General features: G+C 52.1%; 11 protein-coding genes across 11 annotated transcripts; 8 read left to right on the top strand and 3 right to left on the bottom strand.

Annotated features, from left to right (window-relative positions):
* Window positions 1-875: 875 nt before the first annotated feature.
* BDV59DRAFT_199177 (zinc-dependent alcohol dehydrogenase family protein) lies at window positions 876-2,064 on the top strand (the record flags this gene model as incomplete). Its single annotated transcript, XM_073693312.1, has 3 exons — window positions 876-1,743; window positions 1,793-1,888; window positions 1,943-2,064. 3 exons carry the CDS (start codon window positions 876-878, stop codon window positions 2,062-2,064), a joined length of 1,086 nt encoding a protein of 361 aa, XP_073551595.1.
* A 158-nt stretch (window positions 2,065-2,222) lies between these two features.
* Window positions 2,223-3,368, top strand: BDV59DRAFT_115232 (putative thiol methyltransferase). The gene is made up of 2 exons (XM_073686676.1): window positions 2,223-2,820; window positions 2,953-3,368. Exons 1-2 carry the CDS (start codon window positions 2,329-2,331, stop codon window positions 3,307-3,309), a joined length of 849 nt encoding a protein of 282 aa, XP_073551594.1. The 5' UTR covers window positions 2,223-2,328; the 3' UTR covers window positions 3,310-3,368.
* Window positions 3,369-4,679, bottom strand: BDV59DRAFT_115200 (deubiquitinase OTU2). Its single transcript, XM_073686675.1, has one exon. The coding sequence runs from the start codon at window positions 4,409-4,411 to the stop codon at window positions 3,428-3,430; it is 984 nt and encodes a 327-aa protein (XP_073551593.1). The 5' UTR covers window positions 4,412-4,679; the 3' UTR covers window positions 3,369-3,427.
* A 12-nt stretch (window positions 4,680-4,691) lies between these two features.
* BDV59DRAFT_171700 (short chain dehydrogenase/reductase family) lies at window positions 4,692-5,970 on the top strand. Its single transcript, XM_073688598.1, has 5 exons — window positions 4,692-4,853; window positions 4,920-5,154; window positions 5,221-5,524; window positions 5,583-5,865; window positions 5,947-5,970. Exons 1-4 carry the CDS (start codon window positions 4,824-4,826, stop codon window positions 5,800-5,802), a joined length of 789 nt encoding a protein of 262 aa, XP_073551592.1. The 5' UTR covers window positions 4,692-4,823; the 3' UTR covers window positions 5,803-5,865; window positions 5,947-5,970.
* A 508-nt stretch (window positions 5,971-6,478) lies between these two features.
* Window positions 6,479-9,403, top strand: BDV59DRAFT_171670 (putative potassium uptake transporter). Its single transcript, XM_073688597.1, has 11 exons — window positions 6,479-6,724; window positions 6,778-6,914; window positions 6,974-7,151; window positions 7,211-7,326; window positions 7,384-7,425; window positions 7,486-7,785; window positions 7,837-7,951; window positions 8,006-8,043; window positions 8,093-8,769; window positions 8,834-8,877; window positions 8,930-9,403. The coding sequence occupies exons 1-11, from the start codon at window positions 6,564-6,566 to the stop codon at window positions 9,204-9,206; spliced, it is 2,085 nt and encodes a 694-aa protein (XP_073551591.1). The 5' UTR covers window positions 6,479-6,563; the 3' UTR covers window positions 9,207-9,403.
* A 372-nt stretch (window positions 9,404-9,775) lies between these two features.
* Window positions 9,776-12,862, top strand: BDV59DRAFT_171658 (alpha,alpha-trehalase). Its single transcript, XM_073688596.1, has 5 exons — window positions 9,776-10,186; window positions 10,253-10,322; window positions 10,386-10,507; window positions 10,578-12,319; window positions 12,395-12,862. The coding sequence occupies exons 1-5, from the start codon at window positions 10,061-10,063 to the stop codon at window positions 12,525-12,527; spliced, it is 2,193 nt and encodes a 730-aa protein (XP_073551590.1). The 5' UTR covers window positions 9,776-10,060; the 3' UTR covers window positions 12,528-12,862.
* Window positions 12,863-14,118: 1,256 nt separating this feature from the next.
* On the top strand, window positions 14,119-16,520 carry BDV59DRAFT_114947 (isocitrate lyase 1). The gene is made up of 5 exons (XM_073686674.1): window positions 14,119-14,396; window positions 14,454-14,609; window positions 14,672-15,014; window positions 15,072-15,624; window positions 15,696-16,520. The coding sequence occupies exons 1-5, from the start codon at window positions 14,193-14,195 to the stop codon at window positions 16,054-16,056; spliced, it is 1,617 nt and encodes a 538-aa protein (XP_073551589.1). The 5' UTR covers window positions 14,119-14,192; the 3' UTR covers window positions 16,057-16,520.
* A 289-nt stretch (window positions 16,521-16,809) lies between these two features.
* Window positions 16,810-18,972, top strand: BDV59DRAFT_199171 (hexadecenal dehydrogenase; the record flags this gene model as incomplete). The annotated part of the gene is made up of 5 exons (XM_073693311.1): window positions 16,810-16,955; window positions 17,038-17,268; window positions 17,328-18,127; window positions 18,185-18,544; window positions 18,923-18,972. 5 exons carry the CDS (start codon window positions 16,810-16,812, stop codon window positions 18,970-18,972), a joined length of 1,587 nt encoding a protein of 528 aa, XP_073551588.1.
* Window positions 18,973-19,236: 264 nt separating this feature from the next.
* BDV59DRAFT_199170 (putative AP-3 adaptor complex subunit mu) lies at window positions 19,237-21,232 on the bottom strand (the record flags this gene model as incomplete). Its single annotated transcript, XM_073693310.1, has 3 exons — window positions 19,237-20,626; window positions 20,704-21,123; window positions 21,189-21,232. 3 exons carry the CDS (start codon window positions 21,230-21,232, stop codon window positions 19,237-19,239), a joined length of 1,854 nt encoding a protein of 617 aa, XP_073551587.1.
* Window positions 21,233-21,397: 165 nt separating this feature from the next.
* Window positions 21,398-22,055, top strand: BDV59DRAFT_114919 (uncharacterized protein). Its single transcript, XM_073686673.1, has 2 exons — window positions 21,398-21,608; window positions 21,668-22,055. The coding sequence occupies exons 1-2, from the start codon at window positions 21,500-21,502 to the stop codon at window positions 21,859-21,861; spliced, it is 303 nt and encodes a 100-aa protein (XP_073551586.1). The 5' UTR covers window positions 21,398-21,499; the 3' UTR covers window positions 21,862-22,055.
* A 193-nt stretch (window positions 22,056-22,248) lies between these two features.
* On the bottom strand, window positions 22,249-22,995 carry BDV59DRAFT_199168 (uncharacterized protein; the record flags this gene model as incomplete). The annotated part of the gene is made up of 1 exon (XM_073693309.1): window positions 22,249-22,995. One exon carries the CDS (start codon window positions 22,993-22,995, stop codon window positions 22,249-22,251), a length of 747 nt encoding a protein of 248 aa, XP_073551585.1.
* Between the last annotated feature and the right edge of the window lie 233 nt (window positions 22,996-23,228).

Genomic DNA, 23,228 nt, shown 5'->3' with positions numbered 1-23,228 from the left:
AGAGTTGCTGTGATGATTCTTGGGAATCTTCCAAGGAAGCTGAAATGATAGACTTTCATCTCATTGAAAAGTGATCAAGTCCGTTTATCTGCACTTTTCGATTGTCTCTAGTCGCACCACGGTCCTTCTGGATAGAAAGACCAGGACTGATAATTGTATCTCTGAAACCATTGAAGATGCTGTGTTCACGAATGCGTCTGGGAAGGAGATGTTGGCTTCACTTTCGGTTGATCTACACGACATCACTTCCTCAGGAAACGCTCCTCTGCAGTAGGAAGAGTGATTTATAGGGAACAGGAACCTGTGTCACATTAGCTAATAAACCATCAACAATTTTCTGGGTATGATGGAAATCGATGCTGCAGTTGGGTTTATTAGCCTGGATGAGTTGAAGCACAACGAGCTTATGAATGTAGAGAACTGGGGAGGGTAGATGTAAGATCAAATAACAAAGGACTCTAGGTTCACTGCCAGTCACTCTTGGACACGAGTCTCATATTATTGTGCCAGTATTATATTCTGCAGTGCGTTGTTAACTGGATACCCTTCTGTAGGTTCCACCAACATATAACACGTCCAACAAATCATATCTTACAACTATGCTCAGATTTAATGGCCCTCGATACGAGGGCAGGGCACACCCGTGGAGCAAGTGGGCAAAGTACCTCCCGAAGGTTCATTATTGGCTTCGATGGCGTCTATTTCCTGAGCATCAGCCGGCGCATTAACCCCGCATAGCCCGGGATATCACCTTGTTCGTAGCCAACAATCGGGCCAACTCCGAACGTATAGATCATAAATACCTTCGAGCAATACCCAAAATTCAATTCCTCAAATACCTTCACTGCGACTTCCGGGCATTTTGTCGTCTTAAAATGGCGGAGACTACTATGAAAGCGTTGGTGTACGCTGGCACCAACACACTCACGATCCAAGAGCGCCCCAAACCCAGCATCATTGCCCCTACAGATGCCGTAGTACGCATGCTGTACGCTTCAATCTGTGGATCCGATTTGCACATAATCAAAGGGGACGTTCCATCAATTTCTCCAGGTAGAGTCCTAGGCCATGAAGGTGTTGGTATCGTTGATTCTCTCGGGTCCGCGGTCCAGGGGTTTAGTAAAGGAGACCGCGTCTTGGTTGCATGCATGACTTCCTGTGGATCATGTCGTTTCTGTCGCCGTGGTATCTCGGCACACTGTCAAACTGGAGGGTGGACACTGGGAAACAAAACGGACGGCACACAGGCCGAGTATGTCCGTGTCCCACATGCGATGTTGTCCATGTACAAGTTGCCTAAATCCATTGATTCTCGCTCTGCGGTCGTGGTGTCAGACGCTTTGCCCACGGCGCTGGAATGCGGCGTCATGAACTCGAACGTACAACCAGGGAGCTCGGTGGTGGTCATCGGGGCTGGTCCTGTCGGAATATCATGCGTACTTTGCGCCAAGCTGTACTCGCCCTCGTTGTTGGTCGTGGTCGACCTGGATGAAAGTCGATTAGAGACAGCGCAAAAAATGGGGGCACATGCGACGGTGAACTCTGACGATCCAGATGCAAGAAAAATTCTGAACCAGTTGACTTCCGGTGAAGGCTTCGACGCTGTGATAGAGGCTGTTGGAATTCCTGCCACATTCGAGATGGGACAGGAGCTGGTGGCTGTTGGAGGGACCATCGCCAATGTTGGAGTGCATGGTACGAAGGTAGATCTGCATCTGGAGAGATTATGGGATCGTAACATCAGTATGTGCATATATCCTTATTATGTTCTTGCCTATTGACCATGAAGCAGGTATCAATATGCAGTTGGTCAACGCCACGACTCTACCGAAACTCCTACGATTGGTAGAATCGGGGATGCTTGATGTGTCAAATCTAGTCACACACTGTAAGTCTGGTGATATTTCAGCTACCGAGAGCAGATAGTATGCTGACTTTATAGGCTTTCCTTTTTCTCGGGCCACTCTTGCGTATGACACATTTCGAACTGCAGCGCAGACCAAAGCATTGAAAGTTGCTATTAGCTTCAACCCCGAGGACGAAGAGCCAAAGGGACGACTATAGCTCTCAATTCTAATATAAAATGGTTCGCAAGCCATTTTGGTGGACATTTAATCATGGCATTCGCGTATAGTTCAGTAGAGAGATGATATCATCGGAAACTATCATATCGGCGAAGTGGGACGGGCTTCAGAATGTCTCCGAGAACCCCGTTCCCACTTCGAAAAATAAATTAAAGCCTAGTCCCATCTCCACGAGGGATTTCTAACTATTTTACCTTTCTTTGAGATTGGCGAAAGTCCTCTATTCCTGGCTCAGTTCCACACAATGCCTCCGAAAGCTGTCGCCCCACAGGAGGTCCTGGATACCCTCGGCAAATACCAAGGAGATAAAGTCTTCGATGGCTGGGAAGAACTCTGGAAAAAGGGCGGAGACTGCCTGCCCTGGGACAGAGGAATCCCAAATCCAGCGCTGGAGGATACTTTGGTCCAACGACGTGCCATCCTAGGCGGACCGATTACGACTGATGAGCAGGGCAACGTACATCGGAAGAAGGCGTTGGTCCCTGGATGTGGGAGAGGAGTGGATGTGCTCTTGCTTGCGAGCTTTGGCTACGACGCCTATGGACTGGAGTATAGCACGTCCGCGGTTGAGGAATGTAAACAGGAGGAAACGAGGAATGGCGACAAATATCCCGTTCGTGATGCGAAGATCGGCCGCGGAAAAATCACGTTTGTGCAAGGAGATTTCTTCCAGAATAACTGGTTGGAGGCCTTGCGGTTGCCGATGAATTGTTTCGACTTGACTTATGACTATACGGTAAGACATGTCCAGGCCCATTCCCTCGTCCTTGATAGTGGCAAGGGAACCTCTATGATTCGATCGTATTCTATATAGTAACCAACGCTCAAGTATGCATAGAACACACTAACTTATGATTGCTTTTGATAGTTCTTTTGCGCATTAAACCCATCGATGCGCCCCGACTGGGCTCTCCGACACACCCAGCTTCTCGCTCCCTCTCCGCACGGCAATCTGATCTGTCTTGAGTTTCCACGTCACAAGGATCCGTCGAAACCAGGACCCCCGTGGGGATCATCCTCTGAGGCGTATATGGAGCATTTGAGTCACCCGGGAGAAAAAATCCCGTATGATTCTAACGGTAGATGCAAGAGTGATCCTCTGAGGGAAATTAGCGAACAGGGACTGGAACGAGTTGCACACTGGCAGCCTGTCCGGACGCACGAAGTCGGAAAAGACGCTGATGGCGAAATCCAAGATCGGGTGTCAGTGTGGCGTCGACGATAGGATGCTCTTTCTAGGAGACTAGCGCCCAGTGGGGATGTCAGGTATCTGAAGTAGTCGTTGGCGCGAAACCTCAAATGATGGACGACGGGATAGAAGACAAATCTCCGCTCTATGTCGCTTAGGCTCGTTTCGTGAGGGCATTGTAATGCTCCCCAAGGCCGTAGGTATGTCTGTAATAAGCCAGCCAGATGACTCGCCGGGCTCGTTCTTCGTCGTCGACGTTCTGCACATCGCCCGCTTCGATTTTCTCAATCCGCCCATCTCCTTGGATGACATTGATGTCAACTCCGTATGCCCGCGCTATTGCTTGTAGCTCTAACTGCCCTCCCCATTCTGCTGTCAACTTGACTTTGTGTGTATATTGATCCACCGGCTCTTCCATGAATGGTTCGTAATCCTCCTTGTGCGCCGTAATGAAATCTGCCGTTACAGCCCGAACGGCTCTGTAGCCGTCATGCTTGGGTGAGGCGACGGTATCGATTCGAGATAGGGTCGGAGGACTTAGGACGATACGGCTTGCATCAGGCTTCAGACCCAAGCCTAACTCCTCTAACTCATAAGCAATAGCTGAGTAAAGACAATGGCCATCCGGGGTTATTTCCACCTGGTTCAGATCAAGTCGCTTGAAGACACCATCCATAACCTCTTTCTCGTCGCCACGATGATCGGTCTGTTTGGCAGCTTCTTCGGCGGCTATTTCAGCTTGGGCGGCTTGCTCGGCGGCGCGTCGTGCGAGACGAGCCTTCTGACGGTTGGGTTTCTTTTGACGCGAGGAGGAGGAGGATTGAGAAGCCGTTGACGTTGGTGTCGATGTTCCGTTAGTAGATTGGAGGGGTTGTTCACCATTTGCCTCCTCAGGAACGTCCTTCACTTCATCCGAGGCATCGAGAGTTAGATCGTTGAGGTCATCAACGGGAGCTCCCGCTTCGCCATTCAGCTGAGCGATTTCCGCATTATGGCGTTCGGTAAGCTCTCTTTGTAGTCGGTCACATTCATCATTGATTCCTCGCCGGGTCTTCTTGGAGGCAGACTTTTTCTTCTGGGTGATGCGTGCTTGGAGATCTTTTTGTTCCTTGCGGTGCTTTGCCAGCAGTTCGTCCATGCTTCGGGATCGGAATAGGGAAACCCCAGGAACGTCTATGTAGAAGGGGATGAAAAATCAAGGCCCGTAAGGAAAGAAGATCTATGCGTCCGATGCCAGAGAACCCATGCAAGATTGTAATGACGACGACGGGAAAGAGAAACCTATGCCCCGCAGAATCAACGGGCTCCCCCCGAAGAGGAATAGTGCGGGCGACTCGTTCCTGGCTCCGGAAGGATTGTTTCTCCGATGTCCGACCGCCCGGGAGCCTCGGTATCTTCGCGTTTCCCGGCTCAGTAATCGTCGGGCGTCGGGTTTGGAGAGAGCTACCTGCGGTTACTAGTTATTTGACATGTTTCCTCCCCATCATCCCCCGTGATTGACAACATCATCAATTAATCTTCCAAGTTGTCACTCTTTCATACTTGTCACTATGGACGCCAAGAGCCTTTTCAACGTCGAGGTGAGTATCACTTGGGGCTCATCTCCCTACCCCTCATTCTTGGTTGTCCACTAACAGGGATTGCAGGGGAAAGTGGTGCTGGTCACCGGAGGTGCCAAAGGTATTGGTCGCATGATTTCCGAAGGCTACGTGGCCAACGGCGCGACTGTCTATATCTCGTCTCGCGACGCAAAGGCATGTGAACAGGCATGCAACGAGCTCAACGCTCTCGGAAAGGGCAAGGCCTATTCTATCCCTGCCAACTTCTACCAAGAGGAGGATGTCAAGAAGCTAGCTGATGAGCTCGCCAAACGTGAAAGCAGTATGCCTTCCCTGTGTGCTCGGTATTAGCTCTATCTCTGTCCCGTTTGCTCACGTCTTGCCTCAGAGCTTCACGTTCTCGTCAACAACTCCGGTTCCAACTGGGGTGCTCCCTATGATGAATACCCATCGGCTGCCTGGACCCGCGTCTTGACCCTGAACCTCCACCGAGTTTTCGATCTCACCAGACTTGTGACGCCCTTGTTGGAGAAGGCCTCCAGCCCCGAGGACCCCGCCCGCATTATCAACATCGGTAGCATTGATGGACTTCGGGTACCTGCGCTGGACACGTTCGCCTACAGTGCTAGCAAAGCCGGCTTGCATCATCTGAGCCGCCACCTTGCTAACCACCTCGGCAGAAGAAACATCACGTATGTGTACCCCTATTTGATCGGCATCCGTCACTGTAACTCACATCACGGCTTCTAGATCCAACTCCCTGGCGTGCGGACCTTTCCAGAGCAAGATGATGGCTCAGACGCTGAGGAACTTTGGCGAACAGATCAAGAGTGGTATCCCGCTGGGCCGCATTGGCAGCCCTGAAGATGTGGCTGGTGCTTGCATGTTCTTGAGCAGCAGAGCTGGTTCGTACGTCAATGGAGCGACTATCCGGCTTGATGGCGGCAGCTCGATCAGCGCCAAGATCTAGATTAAGGACAACTGGGGAGTTGAACTGCTCCGTACATATGCTTATTAGACAAAACATTACATGCCTATACTTGGAACAAATTGAGAAGCTATTGAATGACGTGGGGTTTAAGGTGACTAGTAATGTCTTTCTGGGAGAAACTTACGAAGTACAACTGACCAGATAGTCATTTAATGAGGTAAGATCCTCGTAACCTCTGACAAACTGTACCTCTTGTTGGACCCCCTTTGGATAAACTCAGCCTTGGCATTAGGATGAGAAAAACCCTTAACCTAGAAACCCCACGTAGATGGGGAAGATAAGATGATGCTATGTAGTACATAAGATAGGTTCTTGGGCCTACATCCCTGACCCATGCGACCCGTGGCGGCGGTCGACCCTTGACAGATATGACCTGTGGTCATCTTGCCGTTCATCACGAGGAGGCTGTGCATCGCGATTGTCTGGATTAGATAAATCCCTCGTATATCTAAATCCCACGGAGGTCATGACCAGAAAGTGCGACTCGGGAGGTGAAAAGTCGGCCAAAGCCGTCAAAGTTGGGATCTCCCGTGAAGCGATTGGACTGGGTAAATCCCTCATCCGAACCTGGAAACGAGGAAGGCCATGTTCCATCTGGCATATGTCCCGAAGCAGAGCACTTTAAATTGTCGATAGCATGACTCCATGGATGAGAGGTTTAACAGATCCAATCCTACGCGCTGCTGGAATCTTCAGGATTGAGATCTGGCCATCAATCTTGTATCTCAGGTGGACGAAGTATGTGGCCGAAGCCGCAGCTGAACTTTATCACCCTGCATTACGCTTATATAATCCTCCTGGGGCTTCTATCTCTGCCTATTCTTTATCCTTACGGGAACTTGCGTGCCATTGATGCATATTTCTTTGGCGTCAGCGCGTCCACAGAGTCCGGGCTCAACACGTTTGTTCTGGCCCTTCCATCTCTATCCGGCCTAAGGCTGATTGTTGGAGCAGCATAGATGTGAAAGAGCTGAAGCTCTATCAGCAATTGTTCATCTATTTCGTACCGATTGTGAGTAATCTAGGGTTTATCAACATTATTGTAGTGTGCGTGCGGCTCTGGTGGTTTCGGAAGAGACTGGACGAAATAGGTAAGACGACGTCTTTCTGCTCTCTATATCTTCGACACTAAACAAGATGTGATATCTAGGGCTAGCCAATCTTAACAAAAAGCTGGTGTCAAGAGATAAAGGGGACATTGAGAATGGGCTCCAGCACTCGCCTAAACAGCTCGTTGAAGGTTGCAACCCAGACCATCAGGAACACCATCTACAATATGATGATAATAAACCTGCGGCGGAGCCCACAAACGCGGTGCCTGCATTCAAGTAAGTGACATGGCCACGATATATTCTCTCCAGTATTAACCATATAATCATAATCTTAGAGATGAGCAGGAGACAGAGAGCCCGCCACCACCTGGGGACTCGAATAGCAGATCCATCTCATTTGCCAATACAGACAAGGCTCTATATATTCCATCACCCCAAGAGCGTGACAGAGGCAAGTCAGATGTGGCTTGTTCAAATTAAGCATCGAGCACACTCTTACGGGAAACAGGTCATCCAATCATAGAGGTGGATAGAGATACAATTGCGGACGGTAACCATCTCGCTTATCCTTATGTTGCGCATGAGCAAATTATCTAATACCCAGGCAAAGATCCTGGAAGATCGGAAACTCCTCATCCACGATTAAGACGCTCTGTTAGCGCCCGGAATGACACAGCTCTTGAACGCGTCGCTTCTTCCATGTTCGTCCTCGGGAAACAGCGCAGCAGGTCTCATGGACCGCGTATGAGCCAGGCGATCTCACTCTCTAAAGATTCAAACCTCCCGGGTCTCTCTTCCCAAGCAACTCTAGGAAGAAACTCACAGTTTCATAATCTAACGGCTGAAGACCGGGAGAAATTAGGCGGTATCGAGTATCTCAGTTTGAAACTCCTCCTGAAGATTGTGCTCGGTAAGGGCGGACTTTGTTGGATTTCTGCTTATCTTACTGACAGCGATGCAGGATATTTTTTTGGCTTACATCTGTTGGGCATAATCTGCTTGGTCGGCTGGATTCAATATGCGCCATCCAAGTATCGCGACTACATAGCTAGTTGCGGAATCAACCCTATCTGGTGGTAAGCAAGCAGCAAGTGGCTTGTCGTAAACCCTTCACTGAATTTTTGATACAGGGCGTTTTACAGTGGACAGACCATGGTGGATAACTTAGGTTTGTAGGCCCATGCAACACGACTGACAGTCAATCTCTGACTTTGTAGGCTTCACCCTCACACCCGACTCCATGGTGTCCTTCAACGATGCCACGTTCCCGATGCTAGTCCTGACATTTCTGGCTTTCGTCGGAAATACACTATATCCCTGCTTCCTGCGGCTCATTATCTGGATTCTCTTTATATGTGTTCCCAGAAACTCATCCCTCAGAGAACAGCTTGATTTTCTCCTGAAATACCCTCGTCGGTGTTACATGCTACTATTTCGCAGCCGTCCGACATGGGTCCTGTTTGGGATCATATTTGCCTTGAATTTTGTCGATGTCCTGTTGATTATCACCTTGGATCTGGACAACCCTACGGTCAACGAGCTTCCACTAGGGCCACGCATTCTTGCAGCGCTCTTCCAAGCAGCATCGTCGCGACATACTGGGACGGCGACATTTAATCTGGCAGACGTTAACCCAGCTGTCCAATTCAGCCTACTGGTCATGATGTACATTTCTATCTTTCCTATTGCTATCAGTGTCCGCGCATCCAACACCTATGAGGAACGCGCCCTGGGGGTCTATGAGTCCGATGGCGACCTGGACGAGAATAATGGGGCCAAATACGTCCTGGCACATATGAGGAACCAGCTATCGTTTGACTTGTGGTACATCTTTATCGGTTTGTTCTGCATCATCGCGACTGAGTCAAAGCGGATTATGGACCCTTCTGAGCCGGTACGACTTGCCTTCTCTCTCTCTCTCTCTCTCTTGGGAAATACAGTCCTCACACAACGTACAGGGGTTTAACGTGTTTGCCATTTTCTTCGAAACCGTCTCTGCATAGTAAGTGTTCGAGCCAGGACCCATGAAGCAGTGTATTGACCCACTCTGGTAGTGCAAATGTCGGCCTCAGTTTAGGGTATCCCACAGTCATGACCTCGCTGAGTGGGCAATTCTCAACCTTCAGCAAAGTGGTGATCTGTGCGATGATGATTCGGGGGCGACACCGAGGGCTCCCCTATCAGATTGACCGAGCAATCCTCCTCCCTGGTGAACGTCTGGTCGAGGATGATCAGATGAGTGATGCGCGGCCGGCCCCCTGGCATGCGACGGATCGCGTGACTTGGATGGACGGTCGGCAGCCGAAAGTCAAACGGTACTATACCAAATAGTAGGGCTTGTTTCCTTGGCGATGGTGAATATATTTACGGGGTAGAATACGGTGGCTTATTCTTGGGTCTGTAGATGTGAATTAAGGGTATCGATAGCGGACATTAATAATAGACTGATCATACTACAAAGATGAAGATATCTCATGTAAGGGAAAATAAGACTAGAAGATAAGCGAAATAATAAAACGAAATAGGAGATTTCAAATCAATCGTCAGTCATCCACCCATGTGAAGTCAGAAAGCTCTATCCGAATCTGATGGAAGCGCTTGACATCATCAACGTCATTGCCCTCTGATCTTCATCTCACCACTTCACTGGCGAGGAACCATGAAGCGAAGAGGTGATCCTGTTGTCCGCTTATTCTTTCAACCGCAACTCAATCAGGGTGCATTTGTTTCCTGCATAATTGGACGCCACCCTTGAACGACGGCCGAAACGGGATAAGCAATTCATACACCGCTATCTGGGGGGTGTGCCGCTTCGAGCTTCTTCGGGTGTGACGTCGCTCCTCCGGCGGGGACCCAACATCTTCCTTTCTCTGGTTCCGCTCCAGCTGCATCTCGCTGTTCCTTCGAAAAACCTCGTCCGCTCTCTGTCCTACCTAACTCGAGGAATTCTGGAAGTTACAGGTCCTGTACGCGTGTTCCTATCTCCTCGATCCAGAACCTCTTCTCCACCCAAATAGTTGGCAAGACGCCACCGAGGCACCCTGTCCGGTTATTGGTCTTACTGACATTTCATCGAGCCAGTCATCCCTGCTCGGATCTCTTTTATCTGCTCCTTCCGTACTTTTTCTTGTCTCTTCCCTTTCCAGTTACTCCCGAGTCCTCTATTTTCCCCCGACTCCCGTACCATGAGCTCGTCAAATGGCCAGCATAGACGGACCAACTCTCTCGATCCTTTCTCCCATCCGGACGTTTACTACGGCGACGATGAGGCCATCGCCCGGATCAAAGACCGGAGACGCGCATTTTCATCGGTGAGTCGCCGCGAGATGGAGGTGCGGGACAAACTCGTTTCATCCGCTGACCCCGCTGCACAACAGACCTTGAAATCGTTCAATCGTCAGGACATCCAAGACCTTCTAGGCGGCCCCGCTCGCAGAGGCAGTCATGGTGCGCTTATACGACTCAACTACGGAATCCACCGCGACTAACCCATTGCACGTGCTCGAACAGACGAATTCCCCGCGCAGCCCCGGAAGTTCCTGATCGACGTCAACGAGACCCTGCATGCGCTCCTAGAACGGGAAGATACAGATAGGAACATGCAGATTACCATTGAGGATGTTGGTCCCAAGGTGCGTCATCTTGCAGCGCGCTCCAGTGGCATCTCTCAGCCGTGCAACCAGTTACTAATGCATCTCGCAGGTGCTCTCCGTTGGAACCGATGCCTCGTCTGGCTACAACAAGTTTGATGTTAGAGGAACCTATATGCTATCGAACCTCCTGCAGGAGCTCACTATCGCCCAAGACTATGGCCGAAAGGTGATCGTCTTGGATGAAGCTCGGCTCAGCGAGAATCCTGTTTCCCGCCTCTCTCGCCTCATCAAGAACTCGTTCTGGAACGCTCTTACGCGGCGGATTGATGGTTCGAATATAGAGGTTGCTGGCCGAGACCCCAAGGATTGGACGGACGACCCACGTCCTCGCATTTACATTCCTCCAGGTGCTCCTGAACAACTCGAGTACTATCGGGGTATTGCTGAAGCCCATCCGGAACTTCGGCTTGATGTGCAAATCCTGGATACAAATATCACCCCGCGGTACGTAACGAACCTCAATAACAAACCCGGGCTCCTTGCGTTGGCTATGGAAAAGAAATTCAACGAGTCCACCAAGAAGACCGAGTATTCGGGAGTTCCGTTCGTCGTACCGGGAGGCCGATTCAACGAACTCTACGGCTGGGATAGCTATATGGAATCGCTCGGCCTGCTGGTCAGCAACCGGGTTGACTTGGCCAAGGCCATGGTTATCAATTTCTGCTTCTGCATTAAGCACTACGGCAAGATCCTCAATGCCAACCGGTCCTACTACCTGACGCGGTCCCAGCCTCCCTTTTTGACTGATATGGCGTTGCGCGTGTACGAACGCATCAAGGGCGAGCCCGATGCCCTCGAGTTCCTTCGAAACGCAACGCTTGCTGCCATCAAGGAGTACTATAGTGTTTGGACGGCAGAGCCACGGTTTGACCCTGTGTCCGGACTGTCCCGGTATCGTCCTGAGGGGTTGGGTGTTCCACCGGAGACCGAACCCACTCATTTTCTTCATATTCTCACCCCCTACGCCGAGAAACATGGCATGTCGTTCGAGGAGTTTGTTCAGGCGTATAACAACGGCACAGTGGAAGAGCCAGAACTGGACGAATACTTTTTGCATGACCGGGCTGTTCGAGAGTCGGGTCATGATACCAGCTACCGTCTGGAGAGAGTGTGCGCGAATCTTGCGACGGTCGACCTGAACTCTCTCCTATTCAAATATGAGGTCGATATCGCTCGCGTGATACGTACCTATTTCAAGGATAGGCTGGAAATCCCGCACGAGTTCAGGACACCCGCGTCCAAGGATATTTCCACTGAGTCGTCTTCCGTCTGGGATCGACGCGCACGGCGGCGCAAGATGAGAATGGACACCTACCTGTGGGATGCCGAGAAAGGAATGTACTTCGATTATGACACCGCCAAGCAGGAGCGGACCACCTACGAGAGCGCGACGACCTTCTGGGCCATGTGGGCGGGTCTTGCAACCCCTGGACAGGCTGCCGAGATGGTGAAGAAAGCCCTCCCTCGATTCGAAGCCTTCGGCGGCTTGGTCTCCGGGACGGAGGAGTCCCGCGGGGTGGTTGGCCTGGACCGACCCAACCGACAGTGGGATTACCCCTATGGATGGGCACCTCAGCAGATGCTGGCTTGGACCGGATTCCTCCGTTATGGGTACCAGGAAGAAGCGGAGCGGTTAGCCTATAAATGGCTGTACATGATCACCAAGGCCTTTGTGGATTTCAACGGGGTGGTGGTTGAGAAGTATGACGTGACCAGGCCGATCGACCCTCACCGGGTTGATGCCGAGTACGGGAATCAAGGTGTCGATTTCAAGGGAGCTCCTCGGGAAGGGTAAGTTTCTGTCGTTCTGTCCCCGATTGACCGACGGGTTGTCTTGCGATGTGACTAACACGTGCTTCCTTACAGATTTGGCTGGGTCAACGCAAGTTTCGTGTATGGGTTGGAAATACTGAATGCACACCAGCGACGTGCTCTTGGCACGATAACCCCTTATGACACCTACAACAAGGCCGTTGCGGCACAAGACGACGAGTTTTGATCCTGTGGTACGAAGAGTCTTTTCTATCCGTTTGGTTATTGAAGCATTGCATAAAGACGCTTTTCCCGCGTGTCCTGTCTGTCTTTCTGGTTAATTCTGTCTGGGTATTATTATTGCTGTCTCAACTACTGCCCCACTTATATTTGGTGAGGAAAAATATTTCAGATTCTTTTTCCATTGATGACGAAAAGAAAAGGGCACAAAAATGTGATACCAATAAGCCTGGGTATATATTGGCGTTTGAAGGATTGAAGTGATATTATCTTGAGATATATATTCCAGTATATGAAGGGTGAAATTGAGATGATGGGTTTTTGTGATGAACATATGGCGGATACAAACACTGCTATTTGATTACTTCTCACCAGTCCTCTAACTACTCGTAGCAGTGACCGTTCCAAGCTTTCAGGACCTATTGAGTCATTAATTGGAGAGATCACTGATCAAACACATGACTCACATGGTCATGACGAGCTTGAGTATGCTCTCGAAGCATGTGAAATCAGATACCCCTGCTGGATTACGGAGTACGGAATACCTAGACTGACCTTATCTGCCGCAGCCTCGAGAAATCCCGTGGTCGGTAGATCTTTCCCCCCTCACCGAACCATGAGGCATTATTTGCATGTTCTCTTCCTGAGGGGGCATGCAGCTCCGAACAGGAATGAATCACGACCATCTAGACTGGATAAGGTATGTAGGCTCGACAATGACACGGAACAGGGCCTCCTTAAAATCCCGAGTTGATTCTCGTGCGTTTCAGTTGAAGTTATCCAGGCCGGGGCGATGATTGGCCGGCCGTGAAAGATGCCGAGGTTCATGCCTTCCTGGGCATGGTGGCGGTACCGTGCGTAACGCTGTGACCCCGAAACACGAACGAACTAGTGCAACTGGTACGGGCGGTATGGTCATGTACGGTCAGGATGCACATGTGTCGACGTCATCGAGTTCTCTGCAGCCACTGAGACTGTTCTATACAGCTCTTCTCCTGCCAGCATCCAAGCACGACACGGGGGTTTCTCAACAGAGCGAGGGTCAGAACAGCTTCAGGGCTGCTCCGCCCTCTTCTGTGTAGTTTCCCTTCTCCATCATTCATATGTATTTATATGATGACCCGTCAAATCTTCTCTCTGGTGGCAATTGCAATGGTCCTTTAGACCGAGGATCTTCCCCAGGTCTCGATTCCACTCTCCCGAACGCAGCCTACCAGCCATCGGAACTGGCTTGTGACTTTGCATCACGGTTAACCTACCCTGTCCCCCCTAATCAATCGGTTTGGTTAAGTGGATTTTCCCCCGGTTGTCACTGGAATGTCCCGGCGGGTAGCTGGTTTCCTTGTCCCGCTGAGCCGAGCCTTTACCGACCAGACTGCTGGTTCTGACGCATTCGCCATGGCGCATCCCAGGTCAGAAATGTTTTTAAGAACCCTGGCTGCTGGCCTGTGATCGTACTTGACCCTCTTTTTTTCCCCCCTTCTCTTCTTCAATTTTCTATTCCCTCCCAAGTTGGTCCCTTTCCCTGCCGATCTCGTGTCTGAGTCGTGTAGTCCTGTCTTGCATTAGATAGAAGAACTGGACAATCGCTGTATCATATTTACTGCCGTTTTCCCTTCCTCCTTGTTATCCTCGCTTGCGTTTGCATCATTGAGGCATAAAAAAAGTCGCCATGGGTTTCTTCGAAGACGAGGATCAGAAGTACCTGCAGGACGTTGAGGCCGTCAAGGCCTGGTGGAAAGATGAGCGCTGGAGATACACTAAGCGCCCCTACACTGCCGAGCAGATTGTCGCAAAGCGTGGAAACCTAAAGATTGAATATCCCTCGAATGCCCAGAGCAAGAAGCTTTGGAAGATCGTCGAGAGCAACTTCCAGGTTGGTTCCCTTCATCATCTGCCCCGATTGGCTCTAACTGATGTCGTTCGCCATTAGCAAAAAGTCCCCAGCTTCACCTATGGCTGTCTCGAACCCACCATGATCACCCAAATGGCCAAGTACCTCGACACCGTCTATGTCTCGGGCTGGCAGAGTTCTTCCACTGCCTCCTCCACCGATGAGCCGTCTCCGGATCTCGCTGACTACCCCATGGTAAGCTCTAGTGACTATTGCATTATCCTCAGGGGCGAGCCGGCTAACAACGGGTCCTCTAGAACACTGTCCCCAACAAGGTCAACCAGCTCTTCATGGCACAGCTCTTCCATGACCGGAAGCAGCGTGAGGAGCGCATCACAACCCCCAAGGAGCAGCGCGGCAAGGTGGCAAACGTCGACTACCTCCGCCCCATCATCGCGGACGCCGACACTGGCCACGGTGGACTGACCGCGGTCATGAAGCTGACCAAGCTGTTCGTCGAGCGCGGCGCTGCCGGCATTCACATCGAGGACCAGGCCCCCGGTACCAAGAAGTGTGGCCACATGGCTGGAAAGGTGCTGGTGCCCATCAGCGAGCACATCAACCGCCTGGTCGCCATCCGTGCGCAGGCCGATATCATGGGTAAGTGCACTGGGAGACGTCCTAAGGAGAACCGTCAGCTAATCGCCTCATGACCAGGAACCGATCTCCTTGCTATCGCCCGAACTGACTCTGAAGCTGCCACTCTCATCACCTCCACTATTGACTACCGCGACCACGCCTTCATCGTGGGCGCCACCAACCCCAACCTGCAGCCTCTCAACGACCTGATGGTGGCAGCCGAGCAGGCAGGCAAGAACGGCGAGCAACTGCAGGCGATCGAGGACCAATGGGTGGCTCAGGCCGGCCTGAAGCTCTTCAACGACGCCGTCATCGATGAGATCAACAAGGGCAGCCTCCCCAACAAGCAGGCCGTCATTGCCGACTACCTCAAGGCGGTTAAGGGCAAGAGCAACACCGAGGCGCGTGCAGTCGCCAAGGGAATCACCGGCGTGGACATCTACTGGAACTGGGATTCGCCTCGCACCCGCGAAGGCTACTACCGCTACCAGGGCGGCACCCAGTGCGCCGTCAACCGCGCGGTTGCCTATGGCCCGTTCGCGGACCTGATCTGGATGGAGAGCAAGCTGCCTGACTACGCCCAGGCGAAGGAGTTTGCGGACGGCGTTCATGCCGTGTGGCCCGAGCAGAAGTAAGTCTTAGCCATACTATCCCCCTTTTGTCGAATGACCCCGTCCCTAACGGCTGACCCACCTTGTGTAGGCTGGCGTACAACCTGTCGCCCTCGTTCAACTGGAAGAAGGCCATGCCGCGCGATGAGCAGGAGACATACATCAAGCGCCTGGGTGCTCTGGGATACTGCTGGCAGTTCATCACCCTGGCCGGTCTGCACACCACTGCTCTGATCACCGACACTTTCGCCAAGGCGTACGCGAAGCATGGTATGCGCGCGTATGGCGAGTTGGTGCAGGAGCCGGAGATGGAGAACGGAGTGGATGTGGTAACGCACCAGAAATGGAGCGGTGCCAACTATGTGGATAACTTGCTTAAGATGGTGACTGGTGGTGTTAGCAGCACCGCAGCCATGGGCAAGGGTGTCACGGAAGACCAGTTCAAGCATTGAGCTGGTGTTTCTCTTTGGTTTTGATTTTCGAGTCTTTTCCTTGTTCCTTGATATAGTACCCCCTGATTTGGCATTTGGAGCCGTGTCATAAATTGAACGATCGCATGTTTCCTTACGGGGAAACTTCCAACTTTTTGGTCTAGTGACATGTACAGATTGCTGTATAAATATCATCAAGAAGTACCGCTGGTAGTCCCTATGGTCGATATGAATAATAAAATAGCAGGCGTACTGCTTCCCAGGAAAATTGAAAATCCAGACGAACAAATCGAGAACTCCTTGCGAGATGATCGGCGGTAAAGGTGCTGTCGATCCATGGCACTAATAGCATGCGGAGACTCGGAGAGAGACTCTGACTGGCCGTAACCGGCGAGATTGAATCCCCCGAGTCCTTCACGGGGTCCATTTGGTGTCTTTTAGCTCCGGCAGAGCGTCAAGATGACAGGATATCATCCCCTTTCGTGGTAATACCGCGGTTCAACATGAGCAGACATGAGGGGGGGAACCCTTTCCCACCCTATAACTGCACGTGGGAAACCTTCATTTTATTAATCTTATCCATTCCTGACGTTTGCTTTCGGTCTTCTTTTCTGGTGTTGTCTCCTCGGGCGTGTGTATATATATACTCTAGACTTCTAGGGCTTCGTTGGACCACCTGATTTTGTCACGTTCTCTTCCCCCTCCAACTTTCCCTTTCGACTCTGAACTTCTCTCCCTTTCGCTCTATTCGCCCCTAATCGACCATCTTCCACCATGGGCGCCATTGACATCCCCCCAATCCAATTCACTCCCGTCGAGGAGATCCAGGGTCGCGTGGCCCAGCTCCGCAAGACCTTCTTCGAGCACAAGACCCGCGACATCGAGTTCCGTCTCGTCCAGCTCCGCAAGCTCTACTGGGCGTAAGTTGCCCGCGCCCATGCGACTTCTCCGCTCAACCCGAATAGAATAGACCCGTTGACATAATCATTTTCTTGGTTACAGGGTAAAGGACCGCGAGGCAGAGATTGCCCGCGCCCTCGCGTTGGATCTGAATCGGCCCGAGTTCGAGACCGTGATGGCCGAGAGCGGTTGGATCGAGAATGATATCGTTTTTGTCACTCGCAACCTGCACAAGTGGGCCAAGGATGAGAAGGCGGAAGACATCGATTTGACCTGGAAGTTTATGAACCCCAAGATTCGCAAGGATCCCTTGGGTTGCGTTCTGGTGATCGGGTCTGTCCCTTCCCCTTTCCCCGAGCTATCTCCGAGCCCACCAACTGACCGTGCTGTAGCGCCTTCAACTATCCCTTCCAGCTGACGCTCGGTCCTGTGATCGGTGCTATTGCTGCCGGTAACACTGTGGTTATCAAGCCCAGTGAGAACGCCCCCAACAGTGCCGTCGTCATCCAGCAGATCGTCGAGGCATCCCTCGATCCGTCATGCTACACCGTCGTTCAGGGAGGTATTCCCGAGACCCAGGCTCTTCTCGCCGAGCGCTGGGATAAGATCTTTTTCACCGGTGGCGCCAACGTTGGCCGCATCGTCGCCAAGGCCGCTGCACCGCACCTTACCCCCGTGGTGCTGGAGCTGGGTGGTCTCAACCCCGCCATTGTCACCAAGAATGCCAACCCGAGACTCGTCGCCCGTCGACTGCTCTGGAGCAAGTTGATGAACGCCGGCCAGATCTGTACGTCCCAGAACTACATCCTGGTGGACCGCGAAGTCGTCCCCGCCGTGGTCGAGGAGTTCAAGAAGGCCTACAAGGAATTCTACCCCGACGGCGCGAAGGCGTCTGCCGACTACTCGCGCATCATCAACGAGGGCGCTTTCCAGCGCCTCAAGGGCATGATTGACAACTCCAAGGGCAAGATCCTCATGGGTGGCACGATGGACGAGAAGGAGCGCTTTATCGAACCCACTCTCGTCCAGGTCGACTCCACGGACGACTCTATGCTCGTCCAGGAGAGCTTTGGCCCCTTGATCCCTATTCTCCCCGTCGAGAACCTCGAAGATGCCGTCAAGATCGCCAACGGCATCATGTCCACGCCCCTGGGCATCTATCCCTTCGGTACCAAGGCCGAAACGGAAAAGAGTACGCCCCATTTCCAGACTTCAGCAGGAGAGCCCCTAGACAACTAACTACATACAGTCCTGTCCATGACCCGCTCTGGCGGTGCCGCAGTCAACGATTCTGCCCTTCACATCCCAACCCTTCCCTTCGGTGGTGTCGGTGAGAGCGGTAACGGCGCCTACCGTGGCCGTGCCAGCTTCGACGTCTTCGTGCATCGTCGTCCCATCACCACCAGCCCGAGCTGGCTCGAGTCCATCCTCTCAATTCGCTACCCGCCCTATGCCGGCAAGATCAACCCGTTCAAGATGGCCACCACCCTGCCTCCCGACTTCGACCGCGACGGAAAGAAGGTCACCCTCGGCTGGTTGCGGTATATCCTCACCCTGGGCGGTGGTTCTGCCAAGGCTGGCGCTGGCAGAGCTGCTGTCGTTGCTGCCGGTAAGTGAGACCATGTTCATCTCCATTTTTTCTGCACATCTACCTGCTTTCCACATGTTCCTTTATGTCGCCCCTGCATTGCTGTCAGATCTCTTACTCTCGTTTTCGTGCCTCGCCAGACTCAGAAGAAGACCGGAAATAAGCTCTCACCGTCTCTCTCCTCCCTTTGCAATTACAACCTTGGATCAATCACTGGTCATCCGTACACGACTATCTATATACCTATTTTTCTTTGTGTTTTCTGTTTCTTTAACCCCCCTTTTTTCCTGACTTCTTGGATACCACTCGGTTTCTTTCTTATGTTCATTTTTGCCATTATATCCTTCGGTATTTAACTTCTAATATTCTGACGGATTTACTTACATTTTATTTTGGCAGTGGCCTACTTCATCATGCAGGTCCTCGAGCGACGAGCCTCGAAACTCTAATGTCATGATCTTAGCTTCTCTTCGATTTTGTTCCTAGCCACCCCTGAATATACCAACTTGGAAGTATTTTCTCCTCTACCTAACGGACAGGCACTGAGTTGTGCGTATGAATTGTATCATTATTCGTATCATATCAAATGATAACTCCTATGCTATCACCTATTGCCAGGACCTCGTAGACTAATGCATGTGCGCCCAGGTGTCAGATAGATCGCCAGGGAAAGTAGAAAAGAAAAACTGAAGAAAATATCTCAATATAGATCATTAACACCGTCGCTCCACGCCCTTGCGACTCACGCAGAGATACTTCACCCCCTTGTAGGGCTTTACGCCTTCCCCGAGGCCTCGGCTTCGTCGCGTGTCGACGTTCAAACTATCCACCTTGATCCCGGACGGCAACCACCCCTTCACGGAGAAGGAGACAGAGGCGGAGCTGGGCATGAGGCTGGCGTTCAGTTGTGTTTTGGTCTTACGGGGTGCAGTGTGGAAGATCGAGAAGGGCGATGATGGTCGTGGCTCTTGTGACGGCGTAGGATCGGCCGGAGGCGTAGAAGAAGACGGCGGTTGGGGGGTGGAGATGGGCGGCTCGGACGGGTCTAGGCTAGAGCGCGGTGCTTGCTCCTGCAGGAGCAGTTGATCGGAGTCTTTGATTTTGGAGGTCTTCTTGACCTTCTTCTTCTTCTTTTTCTTGGTTTTCCGTTTGGTGGTGTCGGGCTCGCCCGTGTTCTGGTAGGAGGTCGACGAGGCGTCGTAGTATCCTTGGAGGAGGTTGACGTCCGGCTCTGCGTCAAGGTCTTCGACATCCTCGTCGAGATCTTCATCCGTTGGATACCCCGTCACGGTACACCGAAGGGTTGCGGTGCCCGAGACGGTTCCGGCGTCTTTGGTCGGCACGCGCCATTCCAGCGTGTCACTGCCGGGGGAGACAAGTGCCTCCCCGCGACTTGCTTGCATGTCGGTGATGCTGCGGACGGATTTTGGAATAGGCACAGACACTACAACCTCTTCGAGTATGGGGGTAGAGGAGGTACCGCCACCGCCTGTAAGGAATGACGGGGTAGAGGTGCCGGACCCGCCTCGGCCAGCGCCTGACCGAGGGAAGGATGAGTGGCCTGGGAAGTTGGTGTTAAGGATGAGTCGCACTTCGAATTCAGAGCCCGTTGGTCCCAGGGATTTGCGCAGGTCGACTATTGCGGGTAGGAAGAGCTTCTCCATGTGGGTCGGGGGTTGGTCAAGAGCAGGGTCCATCGGGAGTAAGTCCACTTCATACCCTGCTAGAATGAATCGTCCGTCTGGGGGGATGAAGCTAAGTTCTCCAGGTCGTTCCCGCCATTTTGCCAAACGCACGCAAGGGTGGAAGACCGGCAGCTCGATCTTGCGTGCAATGGCCTGCTGCCCGCCTGGAGTTGTCAACGAAAGAAGTAGATCGGGGATGCCTGACATTTTCGCCGTGAAGGCAATGGTTCCAGATACTAAGGCTGACAATAGTCGGCCTGAAGGAGCCATTGTGACGGACAGCGTCTCGATGATATCGACGTAGAGCTCGTTAGAGGTGTGCCTAACGTTTGGCCGTCTCCAGGGAATCGCCGGTCCCTGAGCTGCCGATAAGGATTGCTTGAGGGGGTTTGGAGCACCTAGGATGGGTGTTGAAGAACTATACCAGAGAAACACGGTTAGTACTGCATAAAGTGGTGCAACGTAGGTATAATCCATCACAATGCGCGCACTCACCCTGTTCGTCCAACGCCTCCCAGCAACTTCCCCATCCACCCCGGCATCTCCACCACCTCTTGCAATGCATTTTGCTCTGTGTTGCAGACAATCCCCCCGTCACACATTTCATTCAGAAGCTGCGCAACCACATCGTAATTTGCCTGCAGCTTAGTGGAGAGCAAGGGTGCGCCGACAAACTCCTCTAACACATCGACGACGCGGTGCAGAAACTCCAGCGCCAGGAGTGGATCGGTATCGACTTCCGATAACGCGAGGAACAAGAGATTCGACTGGACCACTGAGAAGACGGTAACCGGTGGCAATGCGCCGGGGATGTACAAGAGCGATGGGCGCGGAGCCGGGTGCGCTAGATAGAGGGGTAGGATTGTAGCTGCGGAGGGCGGCCGAGAGCGATAGACCTGCTCTACCAAAGGATTGCTGGAGGGGTCCTCATGTCAGGGAGGGAGTTAAGCAAAGAGGAGCTGGAGATGACAGGGCCATACTTGTATTCATCGTAGATGTAGAGCGCATCAATCTCGCCGCTCATCGTGACGATGCGAGTCTGGCAGGACGGACACTCCGGAGAGACGAAGCATTGGAAGCACGTAGTGACGGGATCAGCGAGCAGGCCGTTTCTGCCGCCAATTGCCGCCCGCCGCTCAGTTACTTGCCTATTCGGGCATCGCTCCAGGATTATCTCAAGTTTCCTCTCCGTCACGCTCGACGCCGCTGGATTTCCCGCTGCCTGGATCCGAACAATATTTGAATCTTCCCTATCTGTTTGCATTTGTCAAGCCTTCCTTTTTGCTCTACGATGGCACCACACTCCGACAACCAAGGTGCCTGGGAGGTCCAATCGAAGGATGCGAAACGTCTGCTGGCCGAAGATCAATATGATGATTGTCTGGCTTGCAGGGTAACCGGTGAGTCCCTCTGCAGGAGATTTGGCGTCGCGACATTTTTTCCGAATCTGACGCAACAGCCGTGCATGCAGGTTCCGCGGCATTCATCGGTCTGGGCGTTTACAGCTACTATACCGGCATGAGCAATCTCCGAAAACAAGAGAAGACAGTGATGCAAAGTGCAACTAAATACAAGATGGGATCTCGACGACTGGGCATCGCCACGATTTCCGCGACATTGGTTGGCATGGGAATCTACAGGGCCCTCAACTGATACTCCACCCTCCTCCTCTCTTCATTATATCTGTACTATATTAGGGTTGAAGGCGTTTGTTCGAAGTCTGGACTTGTTTAAAGTGAAAGAACAGTGTCTGTATAGGAGTTATATGCAAGTTTAATAAACAGATGCAAGTAGCACAACAGCTCCCCACCGGGTATCACCATGTCTGATAACCTCTATGAAATTGGAAATCCCAGTAAAGAAAACAAGAAAGATGAATGACAGGTATGAATCAAGGAAAGCATTGAAAAAAGGGCAAAAACCACATAGAATACTCCCACTAAATGCACCGAGACCTCGATAGGGGAAAAATAATAATGACATCACCCGCTGCGTAACCATAAGAATGATATGCTCGTCCAGTCGTCGATAATATATTCTCTAGGCGAAGCGGCCGCGTTTGCCGCCCCCGAACATATCCCGATTACCTAGTCCGGATAGATCGAAGAAGTCAGGGACCGTGAATTTCCGCTTTGACCCCATAGCCGCAGAAGGTTCTCGTGTCGAGCTTCGAGCAGTGGTTCGCGACATGTTGCTGTGGCGCGTGGGTTGTCGAGGGTTCCGAGACAGGACGGATACACTGACTGGAGTACCGTCCTGAGGGGTAGTGGGCAGGTTATCTGTGGGCTGCATATCCGTATCGTGTTCTGGTAACGACGGGAAAGTCGGGCCAGCTGTGAATGTGAAGACAGCCGGCCTATCGAAGGCATTGGTTTCGCTGGGCGACGATTGCTGTTGGGTGGAGTCATCGGGCGTCGACTTGGAAGGCTGTCGCACGGGCTCCGGCTCCTGTTGTTCCTTGCGGGCTGTCACAGGGGGAGTGCTTCGCGCCTGCTTCTCGCCCTCCTCGTCGCTAGGAACAGCGGTTCCATCACTTCTTTCCGTGGCCCACTGTCGAACCCTCCAGCCTTCGCCATCGTCTAGGCCAAGGTTCTCTTTATCTAGAAAATGCAGAAGATCCTCGATGGCCTCTTGGTAGCCGGCTTGTTTGGCCTGTGACTGCTCGTACACGGCATTCTTGTAGAGGTTGGTGACCGACAACGCAGCTGCTTTAAACGACTGCAGGAGTTGCTCAGGAGGCTGTGGACGAGGAGTCGAGCTCGGAAGCGAAGTGTTCAGTGATCTCATAGAGTCCATATCCAACCGTGATAGACTAAGTCGCTGATCCAGACAAGTTAAGAAGGCAGTACCGCTCAGGAGGGGTGAGGTGAACCGTGCTCCTCCGGTGTCAGGAATGAACTAAGATCGAAAGCGGGGGGGAAAGAGGAGAGAAAGAAAGAGAAGTTGAGAAGCCAGAGGTACTGGCCCTAAAAAGGAAAGGATTCGAATAGAGAATGAAAGGGAACGAGGCACGGTCAAGT

The sequence above is a fragment of the Aspergillus ambiguus genome (genome assembly GCF_047715705.1).
Source record: "Aspergillus ambiguus strain CBS 117.58 unplaced genomic scaffold BDV59scaffold_4, whole genome shotgun sequence".
NCBI classification, from domain to species: domain Eukaryota; kingdom Fungi; phylum Ascomycota; class Eurotiomycetes; order Eurotiales; family Aspergillaceae; genus Aspergillus; species Aspergillus ambiguus.
Note: the sequence above shows the minus strand (reverse complement) of the source record. Positions and strands in the feature narration are given on the sequence as shown.

What these genes read in the sequence shown, in the direction of transcription:
- BDV59DRAFT_115232 (XM_073686676.1), top strand. Translation starts at nt 2,329, where the DNA reads ATGCCTCCGAAAGCTGTCGCCCCACAGGAGGTCCTGGATACCCTCGGC. An exon ending in ACTTGACTTATGACTATACG is followed by an intron (nt 2,821 to 2,952) that starts GTAAGACATGTC and finishes TGCTTTTGATAG; the next exon opens with TTCTTTTGCGCATTAAACCC.
- BDV59DRAFT_171658 (XM_073688596.1), top strand. Translation starts at nt 10,061, where the DNA reads ATGAGCTCGTCAAATGGCCAGCATAGACGGACCAACTCTCTCGATCCT. An exon ending in GGAGACGCGCATTTTCATCG is followed by an intron (nt 10,187 to 10,252) that starts GTGAGTCGCCGC and finishes GCTGCACAACAG; the next exon opens with ACCTTGAAATCGTTCAATCG. An exon ending in AAGGGAGCTCCTCGGGAAGG is followed by an intron (nt 12,320 to 12,394) that starts GTAAGTTTCTGT and finishes GCTTCCTTACAG; the next exon opens with ATTTGGCTGGGTCAACGCAA.
- BDV59DRAFT_115200 (XM_073686675.1), bottom strand. Translation starts at nt 4,411, where the DNA reads ATGGACGAACTGCTGGCAAAGCACCGCAAGGAACAAAAAGATCTCCAA.
- BDV59DRAFT_114947 (XM_073686674.1), top strand. Translation starts at nt 14,193, where the DNA reads ATGGGTTTCTTCGAAGACGAGGATCAGAAGTACCTGCAGGACGTTGAG. An exon ending in TGCGCAGGCCGATATCATGG is followed by an intron (nt 15,015 to 15,071) that starts GTAAGTGCACTG and finishes CCTCATGACCAG; the next exon opens with GAACCGATCTCCTTGCTATC. An exon ending in GCCGTGTGGCCCGAGCAGAA is followed by an intron (nt 15,625 to 15,695) that starts GTAAGTCTTAGC and finishes CACCTTGTGTAG; the next exon opens with GCTGGCGTACAACCTGTCGC.
- BDV59DRAFT_171670 (XM_073688597.1), top strand. Translation starts at nt 6,564, where the DNA reads ATGTGGCCGAAGCCGCAGCTGAACTTTATCACCCTGCATTACGCTTAT. An exon ending in ACAGAGTCCGGGCTCAACAC is followed by an intron (nt 6,725 to 6,777) that starts GTTTGTTCTGGC and finishes TTGTTGGAGCAG; the next exon opens with CATAGATGTGAAAGAGCTGA. An exon ending in TTCGAAACCGTCTCTGCATA is followed by an intron (nt 8,878 to 8,929) that starts GTAAGTGTTCGA and finishes CCACTCTGGTAG; the next exon opens with TGCAAATGTCGGCCTCAGTT.
- BDV59DRAFT_114919 (XM_073686673.1), top strand. Translation starts at nt 21,500, where the DNA reads ATGGCACCACACTCCGACAACCAAGGTGCCTGGGAGGTCCAATCGAAG. An exon ending in TCTGGCTTGCAGGGTAACCG is followed by an intron (nt 21,609 to 21,667) that starts GTGAGTCCCTCT and finishes CTGACGCAACAG; the next exon opens with CCGTGCATGCAGGTTCCGCG.
- BDV59DRAFT_171700 (XM_073688598.1), top strand. Translation starts at nt 4,824, where the DNA reads ATGGACGCCAAGAGCCTTTTCAACGTCGAG. An exon ending in GCTCGCCAAACGTGAAAGCA is followed by an intron (nt 5,155 to 5,220) that starts GTATGCCTTCCC and finishes GTCTTGCCTCAG; the next exon opens with AGCTTCACGTTCTCGTCAAC. An exon ending in CTCGGCAGAAGAAACATCAC is followed by an intron (nt 5,525 to 5,582) that starts GTATGTGTACCC and finishes CACGGCTTCTAG; the next exon opens with ATCCAACTCCCTGGCGTGCG.